Here is a 14,011-nt window from a genome sequence, read left to right as displayed (position 1 = left end):
AATCTCCAGAGGCTTTAACCATTGGAAAGGCCTTTTTAATCAGTTGACATTCAACATCTGTTTCTCCCTTCCTCTCTGCCCACTTCACTACGGACCACGAAAAAGGAAGGTAGCCAACTTCTTACACCCCTAAGTCGTTCCCCCAGCCCCCCCCCCCAGCAATATCTGGCAACTGCTTTGGGGGGGGGGGGAGAGAAACTGACAGACAGCTTGCATTTACCGAAGAAACACCCAGAGAGTTAAATCCCTAACAATGCTAAGGACACGAGGAAGGCGGGCTGCAGAGATACGTTTGCTGGCCTGCCAGATGTTTTGCAAAGTGTGTGTGTGTGTGTGTGTGTGTTCTTCAGGTCCGCGTCTCCCCCCCCCCCCCAAGTCAGACGACGGCCTCAATCTCCACCGCCTCCTCTTCCTCCAGCATGCTGTAAGAGGCGTGGGTCTGGAAGGGTCTCTGCAGCGGGTGGGCAAGGAGTTTGGCCATGCAGTTGTGCAGCTCCACGGCTGGGCCGGTCAGCGACACTTCGTACTTGTAGTTGGTGCCTTTGCTGTCCAGGTTGCTGAAGAAAGCAAAGGTCTCCTGGAGAGGAGAGAGGAACCGCAAAGGTATATAATATATAAAGGTATATAAAGGCAATAATTTTATTATTTGTACCCCGCCCACGAGACTAGGTTGCCCATAATAACGCAGCATTAATAATGTTCTTTTTTCCATATAGAAAGCTACATCTGTTACTCAACAATTATATTCCAATTCAACAGAACTGCAACTTCCCGCTCACCCAACATCGATGTTTATAACCCAAATTGCATGTCAAGGAGATAAGTAACTCTGAAACAGAAGACATCTGAAGGCAGCCCTGTATAGGGAAGTTTTTAATGTTTCATTATTTTTTCATATTTTTCATATTTTTTCATATATGCTGGAAGCCGCCCAGAGTGGCTGGGGCAACCCAGATGGGCAGGGGTACAAATAACATCATCATTATTATTATTATTATTATTATTATTATTATTATGTTTTACAATTCTGTCTTATCTAATTTCATCCTCTCTAACATGTTTTGTAAAAATATTTTCTGCTATTTTCTTACACTTCAAACCCCGCTGCGGTCTTCGCACAGGGGAAAACTTTTTATATATAGGCTAGCAAGGGTTTCTAGTCATCTTTGAAAGATTCAAAATTTGTATCTTTCATCAGCGCTGTCAATTTTGCCGTCTCTGCATATTCCAAGGTTTCCACCATGATGATGATGAACAGTCTGGGCTGCTCATAGCATATCTCAGAATATATATATATCAGAACCAAACAGAGGGCCTTCTTGGTAGTGGCACCCACCCTGTGGAATGCCCTCCCTTCAGATGTGAAGGAAATAAGAAGCTATCCTATCTTTAAAAGACATCTGAAGGCAGCCCTGTTTAGGGAAGTTTTTAATATTGAACGCTGTATTGTTTTTAACACTCGATTGGAAGCTGCCCAGAGTGGCTGGGGAAACTCAGCCAGATGGGCAGAGTATAAATAATAAATTATTATTATTAAACATCAAACATTACAAACTTCCCATACAGGGCTGCCTTCAGATGTCTTCTAAAAGTCAGATAGTTTATTATCTCCTTGACATCTGCTGGGAGGGTGTTCTACAGGGAGGGCGCCACCACTGAGAAGGCCCTCTACCCAGTTCCGTGTAACTTTCTCGCCGGGAGGGAAGACCCTCAGAGGTGGACCTCAGTGTCCTGGCAGAACGATGGAGGTGGAGACGCTCCTTCTGGTCTACAGGGCTGAGGCCATTTAGGGCTTTAAAGGTCTGCACCAATATTTGGAATGGAGCTCGGAAAAGTACTGGCAGCCAGTGAAGCTCCTTTAGGACCAGTGTTATATGTTCTCGGCGGCTGCTCCCAGTCACTAGTCTGGCAGCCACAATCAGCGCATCTCTCTCAGCAGAGGAGTGAGATCTTGCCAGCAATCTGCTCCTGAACTTGGCCAAGCTGGCTGCTGAGAGATGACTGGCAACATCTAGGGAACCTCAGTGTCCCTGCCCACTTCCTGGCCCAGCAATGCTGTTTACCTTCCAGCTGGTTTCCTCCTCTTTGTCCTCGAAGCCGTTGTGGATGTAGAGCACGTCAAAGTAGTAATAAGGGCACTGGAGCATTTTCTGTGCGGAAAAGACAAAAGCAGCACGGTCACAAATGACGCATGATATAGATGCCAGCGAAATTTACTAGTTGGCATCCATCTGTCTCTTTCTTAAGGAAATCTTAAGGAAATCAGCCCTGAGTGCTCACTGGAAGGACAGATTCTGAAGCTGAGGCTCCAAGACTTTGGCCACATCAGGAGAAGAGAAGACTCCCTGGAGAAGACACTGATGCTGGGAAAGATGGAGGCCGCAAGGAGAAGGGGACGACAGAGGGCAAGATGGTGGGACAGTGTTCTCGAAGCTACCAGCATGAGTTTGACCAAACTGCGGGAGGCAGTGGAAGACAGGAGGGCCTGGCGTGCTCTGGTCCAGGGGGTCACGAAGAGTCGAACACGACTGAATGACTAAACAACAGCAACATCCATCTGTCTCAAGATGCAATGGAGTGCACCTCGGAGGGTGAAGCCAAACTGCTGCACTAACAGTACCCAAGTGACCTCCCTGGGGAGCAAGCCTGGGCAATGTGTCTGGAGGTCCTGGGCTGCCCAGGCGACAGGACCACCACCCCCTCTTGACCTCGCTGATGGGGTCCAAAGACGTTTGGCACCAGCTGGGCTGCAGGAGTTGCCAGAAACCGGCGTACAAGGCGCTGTCCAACCGCCTTAGGGACTCCACTCCAGATTTGTGAAGGGTCTACTCCTGAGCCTTTTCTTCTCCCGAAGATGTCACACGAGGCAGCGGAGGATTAGGGCCAGAGCTTTCCTTCTCCTAGATGGGCTCCCTTCCCAGGTGGTTGAGCCCCACCTGCCCCTCACTTCTGCCTCTCCTGGTCTGCCCCACAGAGGACCTTAAGGTCCATGAACAACCATAGTTTAGAAGTCCCAGGCCCTAAGGAAGTCAGACTATCCTCCACCAGGGCCTTTTCAGTGATGGCTCCCACCTGGTGGAATGCTCTGTCCCAGGAGACCAGGGCCCTGCAGGATTTAGCCTCCTTCCGCAGGGCCTGTAAGACAGAGCTATTCCGCCTGGCCTTTAATTTGAATTCAGCCTGATCTTTTATTTCCCTTCTCTTCCCTCTCCTTATATGAAGATCACCCGCTCTGAGACCCCACAGCTAATTCTCTCCTGGTCTCCTCGCTGTCCCAAATAGGACTAACTTAGCCAGCTAGCCCTGGTGATGATCTAATGCTTATTGGATGGATTTCCCCCCTAAATTGATTTTTGAATTCTGAATTTATCGTTATTTGCGTTTTATACTGTATTTTATGCTGTTTTTTGTTGCATCAATGAAGTGTTTTAAATTTGTTGTTAGCCGCCCTGAGTCCGGTTTCTGAACCGGGAAGGGTAGGGTATAAATAAAAATGTATTATTATTATTATTATTATTATTAATTATGGCATGGGCAGAAACTGCCTTCTTGACCACTGGGCCCACTTGGTCTCATCCGCTCCATCCACCAGAGCAGGTCTTCGCATGCAGGGGAAGCCCCTAACTCACTGAGGGTCCGAGGCCCATCAGCTCCCCTCACCTGGATCAGTCAGCCAGTCAAAGCCAATCCTGGGCTGTAGCCACTGCCGCCTGCTGGCAGCTTCTAGGAGCCACAGGTGAGAGCTTTTGAATTATGGTGCTGGAGGAGACTCTGGAGAGTCCCATGGACTGCAAGAAGATCAAACCTCTCCATTCTGAAGGAAATCAGCCCTGAGTGCTCACTGGAAGGACAGATTCTGAAGCTGAGGCTCCAAGACTTTGGCCACCTCATGAGAAGAGAAGACTCCCTGGAAAGGACCCTGATGCTGGGAAAGATGGAGGGCCCAAGGAGAAGGGGACGACAGAGGACGAGATGGTGGGACAGTGTTCTTGAAGCTACCAGCATGAGTTTGACCAAACTGGGGGAGGCAGTGGAAGACAGGAGTGCCTGGCGTGCTCTGGTCCAGGGGGTCACGAAGAGGCGGACATGACTAAACGACTAAGCAACAAAAAAAAATAATTTTTAAAGAAAGAAAAAAGGAACAGGCACCTTCATCTGTTCCGTGATGGTGACCGGGGGGTGGCAAGCTGGCCGGCTATAAACCAGGATGGTCCTGACCACGTACGGCGGTGGGATGCTCTGCACATTCTCCGTCACGGGCAGTTCTGTCTTCTGCTGTCTGCGTAGATGAGGGAGAAGGAGGGAAATTTTGGTCCGGGGACCTGGACTGATAGCAGGTTTCCTGCAGGCTCCCCAAGCCCAGCGCCCGCCCCCTGAGCTAGAGGGAACAACAGGAAAATCCCACTTCCCCTGTGCATAAGGCAACCGGGATCCTTCCTGCTCGATTCAGCAGTTCACACAGGAACATGAGGACTAGCGCCTTATTTTTAAGGGGTGGGTCACAGTGCGGTAGTGCAGAAGGTCCCAGGGGTCTAGTCCCTGCTGGCAGCCCCAGGGAAAGGATTTCTTGTCTGAAGCCCTGTGTCTGAAACGTCCCTGGAACAACCCAATGCCCGTCCCACCAGGAGAAACTTACATGAGGCTGAAAAGACCTTCGAGATCTTCAAGGAGGGAGAAGAGTTAAGGTGGATAAGGTGTGCTCTTGCCCCAGCTGGTATCCTGCCCTTCCCAGTCCAGATTCCAAATCCCCATAAATCAGGGACCCCCAAAGGTCATCCAGCCCAACCCACCACATGGCCAGAAGGATACTGAAGGACTTGCACACCACTGTCTCCAGGTCATACAAACAGCTGCAAACTTCTCTAGGATCAGAGGTGAATCCAGAGAGCTGGTGGGGAAGGGGAAAAAAACCAGAAAGCAGGTGATTATCCCTCTTCATTTCATTTCACTTTTGATTTGTGTTCTGCCTCTCTATGTTACTGCACACAAGTCAGTTTGCAAACCTGACCCAATACAAAAAGTCGCAATAGAAACATAACTTTAAACTAAACAGCTTATATGAAATAAAGCAATATTCAGCTACCTATTAGAATACACCAGCCAACAGTAAAATTAAAAATCAGCAGTTACCGTATTTTTTGCTCTATAAGGTTCACCTTTTCCCTCCCAAAAAGTAAGGGGAAATGTGTGTGCGTCTTCTGGAGCGAATGCAGGCTGCGCAGCTATTCCAGAAGGCAGAACAGCAAGAGGGATTGCTGCTTTCACTGCGCAGCAATCCCTCTTGCTGTTCTGGCTTCTGAGATTCAAAATATTATTTTTTCTTGTTTTCCTCCTCCAAAAACTAGGTGCGTCTTGTGGTCTGGTGCGTCTTATAGAGAGAAAAATATGGTAATAATTAAGCAGTTTACACCTTGCAATTACAATAAAGGATTATTAAACTGTAATCAATAAAAATAATAGCAGGACCCACAATGCACAAAATACCACCAAAAACATGCAATCATGTAAAAGGATCAAACTGAGAAAGAAGGGCACACAACTTATAAAATTGTTTTTTTAAAGTATCCCTGAACTCCTTGAGCATCACAAGACAAAGGAAAAGATACAAGTAGGAAGGTTATTAAAGGTAAAGGGACCCCCGACCATTAGGTCCAGTCATGGCTGACTTTGGGGTTGCGGTGCTCATCTCGCCTTATTGGCCAAGGGAGCGGCGTGCAGCTTCTGGGTCATGTGGCCAGCATGACTAAGCCGCTTCTGGCGAACCAGAGCAGCGCACGGAAACACCATTTACCTTCCCGCCAGAGTGGTACCTATTTATCTACTTGCACTTTGACGTGCTTCCGAACTGCTAGGTTGGCAAGAGCAGGGACCAAGCAACGGGAGCTCACCCTGTCGTGGGGATTCGAACCACCAACTTTCTGATCAGCAAGCCCAAGGCTCAGTGGTTTAACCCACAGTTTACCACCCCGAAAGGAAAAAAAAGGAGGTTGAGAAGGTGGGAAAGGGCATCCAGATTGTCCGAGGGGATGGAGTGGAAAACATGAGATAGCTCTTTTTACAAATGTTATTTTAAATATTTTCTTCAACTCATTGTATATCATTTCCCAATTTTTTTTAATTTCCCTGCATTCCCACCACATATGGTAAAAGGTCCCTTCCTTTTCTTTACATCTCCAACATATGTTTGACACAGTTTTATACATTTTTGCTATCTGTACTGGTGTTATAGGGACGCGGGTGGCGGTGTGGGTTCGAATCCCTTCGACAGGATGAGCTCCCGTTGCTCGGTCCCTGCTCCTGCCAACCTAGCAGTTCAAAGCACGTCAAAGTGCAAGTAGATAAATAGGTACCACTCTGGCGGGAAGGTAAACTGTGTTTCTGTGCGCTGCTCTGGTTCGCCAGAAGCGGCTTAGTCATGCTGGCCACATGACCCAGAAGCTGTACGCCGGCTCCCTTGGCCAGTAAAGCGAGATGAGCGCCGCAACCCCAGAGTCGGTTATAACTTGACCTAATGGTCAGGGGTCCCTTTACCTTTACCTTACTGGTGTTATATACCATCTATACATCATTTTCATGTAATTTTCTTTCAGAAGAGAACAATCTGTAAATTTTAAGTCTGTTTTCCACAGTTTTTCCCAAACTTCGAATTGCGTGTTATGTCCTATATCTTGCGCCCATTTGATCATGACCCATTTCACCTCCTCATCTTTTGTTTCCCATTCTAGCAGAATACTATATGCACCTTTCAGCAACTTCACTTTCCCTTCTACAACTTCCTTTAGAAATCCAGAAATGGTGTAACTAAATCCTTTCTTGTTGTCTTCTTTAGACGTCTCATATAATTGCCGATAACGTAGCCCCACGTCAGGCGAAAGATTCCTGCCTTGCCGCGGGTTCGACTTGATGACCCTTAGGGGTCTCTTCCAGCTCTACAATTCTACGATTCTAGCATCTCCTCCAATTCCAGGGCTAAAGGGCTTGGGCAAAGAAACACAACCGTCGTGCGAAATGTGAGGGGGCAGATCAGAAGCTGCCACAGTTGGGGAAGGGGGCAATAAAAACTGCAACCCTGAGAAGTCTGCAGTCAAATGGGTGGCATAGCTGTCAACTTACAGATTTGAAAATAAGGGACCAGCAGCCTTGAAAATAAGGGACCAGCAGCCAAAATAAGGGATTTTAGTCAACCAGTTAAAAGGGACCAGATAATTTGGGAGAGCAGCGCCGGTTTTTAGCCCTTCGTTTCCAGAGGTTGCTGCTCAAGACACCAGCCGATGAAACACTGCAATTAAATAACGACAAGCAGCGACCACTTTTCGCGCAAAACGAAGTCCAAGCTACGAAGATGCTGCTGCAGTTCTGTATCTTTTCTCTCGTGCTCCATCTGCAGCTCTCAATTCCATCAGGTGGGGCGGGAGGAAGCGGGGGGAAATAGCGCCCGAAGTAAACCCGTAGGTCAGACCATCTATGCTAGTCTACCACTACAAATCTATGGGAGAAGCGCTTGCGGTCCTTCCCTTGTAGCCCTTGGAACACCTGCCCGCGCCTCCGCCGCCTCTTCTTCCTCCTCTCTCTGAACTGCTTTCTCTATGGTTGCCCTCGCTCCCCTCTCAAGGCGCCTCATCAATTCATAGACCATGCCAGGCTGCCCATCTCATTCGGGTCCTTCGGCGGCACAGCTGCAGTACGGCCGAGCGGGAGCAGGAGGGGTGGTGACGGGCAGAGGGGAGGCCCCAGGCAGAGACGCCCAGGCAGAGACGTCGCGAGGAGGATGGCGGCAGAAGGGCCCGAGGCTCCCACCAGTTCTGGCGGGGAGGGGCTCCGGGGGCCAAGGCTGGTGAGAGGAGGCCGGAGGGGGGCGGGCTGGGCAGCCAAGCAACACAGTTGGAGCCTCCCTCCTCCCTGGCCGGCAGGGAGGGAGGGAGAGGAGCTGCTTCCTTTGAAACCCGGGAAATTTAAGGGACATCATCAATAAGGGACAGCAGCGGGACATGGCGCTGGGATAAGGGACTTTCCCGCCAAAGAAGGGACGGTTGACAACTATGATGGGTGGTCAGAAAAAAGAGAGAGAAGAAGCCAAAAAGTACCCAGGTGACGTCGTTGTTGACCACCACCAGCGCAAACTCGTGGCTCTTGTCGATTTTGTGCTTGGTCCGGACGAACATCTCTATCATCTTCTGGGAGATGTTCAGAGCGTTGGTTTTCGACCTTTCAGAGAGGCAGAGAGAGAGAATATGCCCACATATAAATTGCGAGATAAAGACAACTGTGACTTCAAAGAAGAATGGGAACTCTTTACAAATTACTTAAAAGAGACAACAAAATGAATTGGACTCCCTGGCAGGTTTTGAATAAACATACACAGATTTATTGATTGCTAACATAGCAGATGGATAATATAAGGATTTATACCATTTTATAGTATGCAGAGAATAATATGTGTTGAAAAATCAGAGAGAGGAGCTGAGGGAAGTCTTGGGGAGAGGGGTTGATGGGGAGGTGGGAGGGAAGGGGGAAAATAATGAATATGAGATATTTTGATATTTTGATATGTTAAAATTGAAAATAAAAAAAACTTTTTAAAAAAAGAACTTCCCTCACAATGTGAAACAGAAACAATAATATTAATAATAATTTCTTATTTATATCCCGCCCATCCGGCTGGGTTTCCCCAGCCACTTTGGGCAACTCCCAACAGATTAAAAACAGAATAAAACATTAAAAAACAGGGGAAAACATTGTAGTTCCACAACAGAAAAATGTCGGCCGGCCAGAAGGGGAAAGGCCACTCACCCGTTGAACGACTCCAGTTTCGAGTGGGACATTTCCTCCGAGAGGTCAAGGCAGATGATCTGAGAGAGAGAGAGAGAGAGAGAGAGAGAGAGAGAGAGAGAGAATATCACGGTCATGTTCCATAGGACAATAGAATTGTAGAGTTGGAAGGGACCCCGAGGGTCATCCATCCCAACCCCGTGCAATGCCCAACGCGGGACTCAAACCCACGACCCTGAGATCAAGAGTCTCATGCTCTACCAACTGAGCTATCCCAAACTGTCCAACAAATCTCTAAAACCGCCTCTTCTAGGATGAGCTCATGGGACCAAGCTGGGGCTGTCCCGGAAAAGTCGAGGGCAGAATAAGTTACTCACCACTTTTTCCGGGCAGTTGACCCGTGGCGTCCTGACCTGGAACTCGGTGGGCGGGACTGTGGGGGGCCAGCCTTTCCCATTGGTGGCCGTGGCGCTCTGGGGGCTGTCCCCCGTGCTGGCCGCCTCCCCTTCCCCCTCGCTGCGGCTGCCCACGCTCGCCTGGGCGCTCAGGGTCCGGTCTTCGGCGCCCTCGGGGTTGGAGCGGGTCCTGGGGCGCTGCTCGGCCGTCACCTTCTCCTCCTCCTCCTCCGTCGCACTGCTGGGCTCCGAGGTGTCCATCAGGGCCCCACGGTCAAGAGGGGAGTCCAGGTTTGCTGTTCCGGAAGGCCTTCCTGGAAAGGGAAGAAAGCAACACGGTTTTGGGGGTGACAGTTCCATTGCGGGGGGCAACGGATCCAGAATAGGGGGAGTCCTTCCTGAAGAAACCAGAGGCCTTTCTCCTGGGCATGGTCGGCCAATTGGTGCCAAAGAAGGATAAAACTTTCTTTATGTATGCTACAACAGCAGTGAGAGTACTTATTGCAAAGTATTGGAAGACACAAGATTTACCTACCCTGGAAGAATGGCAGATGAAGGTGATGGACTATATGGAACTGGCGGAAATGACTGGCAGAATCTGAGACCAGGGAGAAGAGTCGGTGGAAGAAGATTGGAAGAAATTTAAAGACTATCTATAGAAATACTGCAAAATTAATGAATGTTAGAATGATGTTGGATTGAAGTTAAGTGGTTTTTAGCAGTAATGTTATAAAGGAATGTGCAAAAATGGATTGTTAACAGGTGATAATCTAAAGTTATAATATATTACGATTAAAGATTAGGATAAAAACAAAGAGGGAAAGGATTTGCTGAACCAACTAATTGAACTGGAATACAAAAAAGGGAGCTGTGAGGAGGTCTGGGGAACAAGCAAATGAAAGATAAGATACGGAAAGATTGAATTGTTTTTAACTGTTTTTACTTTGTATTTTTTCTTTTTCTTTTTGTAACATTTTGAAAACTTTAATAAATATCTTTTTTAAAAAAAAAAAACAGAATAGGGGGAGTCCTGATCAGGAGCATATGGACATCGGGCCAAAGGGCCTCCTGTCCTCACAGTGGCCAAATGCCCCTAGGAAACTAGGAATCCAGATAGACTGCCACTGGACCTGGAGGTTCCATAAGGACACAAGAAAAGCCTGGCTGCTGCATCAAGCCAAAGGGGCCGTGTCTAATCCAGCCTCCTGTTTCACCATGGCCTAATAATAACAATATTTTAGGGCAGGTCACAACATAACATTACTATGTAAAAACCACAAAATATAAAATAAAAATAAGAACGGAAAGAAACAAACAATCCAACATTCTTGTTTTTTATTACAGTGGTGCCTCGCAAGACGAAATTAATTCGTTCCGCAAGTTTTTTCTTCTTGCGAGTTTTTCGTCTTGCGATGCACGGTTTCCCATAGGAATGCATTGAAAATCAATTAATGCGTTCCTATGGAAACCGACTTCAGACCAGGTCCGGGGACAATCTGTCCCCCGACCTCTTCTGAAGGCTGGGGGGGGGGGAGAAAGTCTTTGCTCCCCCCCCCCCACGGCAGCATTTTAAAATCGCCCCGGACAGCGGAGGACTTCTCCGCTGTCCGGGGCGATTTAAAAGCCCCTGGGAAGGCAGGCAGGGGGGACAAAGACTTTTGCCCCCTGCCAGCCTTCAGAAGAGGTCCAGGACCTCTTCTGAAGGCGGGCGGGGGGCGAAAGTCTTTGCTCCCCCCCCCCCCGCCTGCCTTCAAAAGCCGTCGGGGAGAGCTGAGCGTTCTCCGCTCTCCCGGGAAGGCAGGCAGGCGGGAGCAAAGTCTTTCGCCCCCCGCCCGCCTTCAGAAGAGGTCCAGGACCTCTTCTGAAGGCGGGCGGGGGGCAAAAGTCTTTGCTCCCCCCCCCCCGCCTGCCTTCAAAAGCCGTCGGGGAGAGCTGAGCGTTCTCCGCTCTCCCGGGAAGGCAGGCAGGCGGGAGCAAAGTCTTTCGCCCCCCGCCCGCCTTCAGAAGAGGTCCAGGACCTCTTCTGAAGGCGGGCGGGAGGCAAAAGTCTTTGCTCCCCCCCCCCCCCCGCCTGCCTTCAAAAGCCGTCGGGGAGAGCTGAGCGTTCTCCGCTCTCCCGGGAAGGCAGGCAGGCGGGAGCAAAGTCTTTCGCCCCCCGCCCGCCTTCAGAAGAGGTCCAGGACCTCTTCTGAAGGCGGGCGAGGGGCGAAAGACTTTGCTCCCCCGGGACGGCAGCGTTTTAAAATCGCCCTGGACAGCGGAGAAGTCCCCCGCTGTCCCGGGGTTTTTTAAAAACCTCTCCGCCCCCCTGCCAGGCTTCGGAGCAGCCTTCCGAAGCCTGGCGGCGGGAGGAGGTCCGAGGACAGTGGGGAAGACGCGCTTCCCCGCTGTCCCGGAGATTTCCCTATGGGCTGTCGTCTTGCGAGGCAAGCCCATAGGGAAATTCGTTTTGCGAAGCGTCTCCAAAACGGAAAACCCTTTCGTCTAGAGGGTTTTCCGTCTTGCGAGGCGTTCGTCTTGCGGGGTACCACTGTATGTATTTTGTGTTTTTTACATGGTAATGTTATGCTGTTATGCCCTGAGACCTGCGGGTATATGGCCGGTATACAGATGCAATAAATCACAATAAATAGAAATAATAACAATAATAAACAAACAAACAAATCTCCCTTCCCACAGTACATTTAAAAGGGCATCGGATGTCACGTCCTGAGTGCAAAAACTCTCTTGAATTAAAACTCCCAGAAATTGTTACTCAAGAGGTATGTGGCAGAGAATACACAGCAGTCAATTATCAGTTTAATAGCATGAAAAACACCCTTTCCCAAATTATCCTTACAATGTGTGATTTTCAGAACCGAAATGAGTTCAAGCTTTTCTACAGCGATAACATTTATGTTGTCCATCCCAATAGGTTTTCTTCAGTCAAAATAGTAAGATGTATCCGCAATATAAATTTGAGACAGTTTACATTTTGCTTAGGAATTGTAAACAAGGTGATGTTGCTGGGCTGTCTGTTTGAAACTCAGTGTAACTTCTTGATTATGTACGAATTGTAAAAAGTAGAAGGAAAACCAACAGGCAAAAGAATTGTGGTGGATCTGGTAAAGTCCTTCTTGGAGCAATGCAAAATTAACTTATGCACACAGTGACTTGCGATCTCAATCACACGCAGTCTGTAGTCCGCTGGCAGTAGGAGTACAATACGGGCATGTCTTTAAGTTAACATCTTACATTAAAAACCTGACAGTACCAAATTATCGAAGGCTTTTCACCAAAGCCAGACTAAACGTCTATCCCTCTGCAGTGTTGGATGGCAGGTTGAGAGGAGTTCCCTACCAGGACAGACTTTGCTCGTGTGCTCAAGACATCGATTCCATAAAACATATTTTGCTGCACTGTGCAAAATATGAGCAAGCCAGGGCTGAACTGATATTACCCTTGCTGGTACCTTTCCTGAGAAAATCAGAGGCTCACTATGTCAGGTTCCTATTGGAGTACCGGACAAATGCTAGAACATTAGCAGTGGCAAAGTTTTTATTGGTGGTCTCAAGAACCAATGATCCGTATATTCTGAACAAAATGCTTGTTTAACCTGGAGGTAGGCTGTATGAATTGTGTATTGCTTTGTAACGATTTGTTGGGTCTCTGGACCGTAATAAAGGTTGGTGATGACATATGGAACTCCCTGCTGCAGGACCATTTACGGCTTTAAAAGCAGATCAGATAAGTTCATGGAGCAAGAGATGGTCTACTCTTATGTACAGTACAGTTAACTTGCTTTATCTCTGATTCTACCACATATCATATCCATTTCGTCACTCGGTTGTCTGTTGCTCCTGGCAAGACCAAGCTCTGCAAGAACAGAGCTGCAGCGTTGAAAACAATGTCCCTTGCAAGAGCTAGGCTTTCATGCTCTGATCCGGGCTTTTATCATTCAGCTAGCATGATAGCTTGGTGCAGTTTGCAAAGCCAAGAGAGAGATTTGCAAAAATCATGACAACTTGACACACACACACACACAAAAACTGAAATTGGTTGCACAACTCATAGGGTCACCATCTTTCTTATTTTCCTTTGCAACCAGAAGAATAAACTTATATGAATTACCTTTGCAGGGCTTGGCAGCTGCTCCCCCTCCCCATAACAGCTGAGCTTTCCAAATACTGCACAAAAAGGAGGTTTTGTACCAAATATTATCCGCTTAACATCCTTTACCCTCCCATCCAAAGCAATTATATTGCATCCCATAAATGACCTCTCCCTTTTCCTGGAAAACCACCTACCTCGACCCCTTTTGTTCCAAACGCAAAGCAACCTGTAAAACCAGTGATCGCTCCCAGAAACAGACAAAACAACCCAGCTGCGAAATTAAGACTCCTTGCAAACCAGACCGGAAGTGTAGGGAAGGGAAGAACCATATGGATGCCCCTCTCCTCGCAATGGATGCCGGGATTTGTAGTTCTCGCTTCCAAACGTCTTGCAAAAGAGAAGCTCTGTTTGTTGGAAGACGCAATTCTGCAATAGATTGGTTTTTTTTGCTTGTTTCCCTTCCAGAAAGCTGGAATGCAACTTGGTTGAAGTAGATATAAAGAAGGCTGGCATAGAAAAGGATGTCGATGCAATCAGGAAATAAAGTAGAGAGGGTGGATAATGAACACAAGGACTACCAACAGTGGAAGATTGGCAGGTGAAGATGATGGACTTTTCGGAGCTAGCTGACCTGACTGCAAGAATCCGAGACCAGAAAGAAGAGGAGTTTCAAGAGGACTGGAGGAAATTTAAGGCCTATTTGAATAAATATTGTAATATAAAAAATTAGAAATTAATTGAAAGAAATAAATAGA

At 48.1% G+C, this 14,011-nt stretch overlaps 1 protein-coding gene across 2 annotated transcripts; it reads right to left on the bottom strand.

The window, feature by feature from the left end:
* Positions 1-13: 13 nt before the first annotated feature.
* On the bottom strand, positions 14-13,599 carry BABAM1 (BRISC and BRCA1 A complex member 1). Of its 2 annotated transcripts, none has more exons than XM_077922070.1 (9): positions 13,451-13,599; positions 9,147-9,478; positions 8,791-8,849; positions 8,085-8,205; positions 4,810-4,888; positions 4,637-4,664; positions 4,150-4,279; positions 2,064-2,150; positions 14-577 (listed from the first exon to the last, which is right to left on the bottom strand). In XM_077922070.1, exons 2-9 carry the CDS (start codon positions 9,423-9,425, stop codon positions 377-379), a joined length of 984 nt encoding a protein of 327 aa, XP_077778196.1. In that variant the 5' UTR covers positions 9,426-9,478; positions 13,451-13,599; the 3' UTR covers positions 14-376. The 2 variants fall into 2 exon arrangements, with proteins under 2 accessions (XP_077778196.1, XP_028569330.1); XM_028713497.2 differs by having other exon boundaries at positions 4,637-4,661.
* Positions 13,600-14,011: the final 412 nt, after the last annotated feature.

The sequence above is a fragment of the Podarcis muralis genome, chromosome 18, assembly GCF_964188315.1.
Source record: "Podarcis muralis chromosome 18, rPodMur119.hap1.1, whole genome shotgun sequence".
Classification (NCBI taxonomy): domain Eukaryota; kingdom Metazoa; phylum Chordata; class Lepidosauria; order Squamata; family Lacertidae; genus Podarcis; species Podarcis muralis.
Note: the sequence above shows the minus strand (reverse complement) of the source record. Positions and strands in the feature narration are given on the sequence as shown.

Bases quoted from the DNA above. Each gene is read 5' to 3' on its own strand.
- BABAM1 (XM_077922070.1), bottom strand. From the start codon at position 9,425: ATGGACACCTCGGAGCCCAGCAGTGCGACGGAGGAGGAGGAGGAGAAG. The intron at 4,280-4,636 runs GTAAGTTTCTCC...TCATCTACGCAG, and splicing joins GAAGGTCTTTTCAGCCTCAT to ACAGCAGAAGACAGAACTGC. The intron at 2,151-4,149 runs GTGCCTGTTCCT...TTTTCCGCACAG, and splicing joins CCATCACGGAACAGATGAAG to AAAATGCTCCAGTGCCCTTA.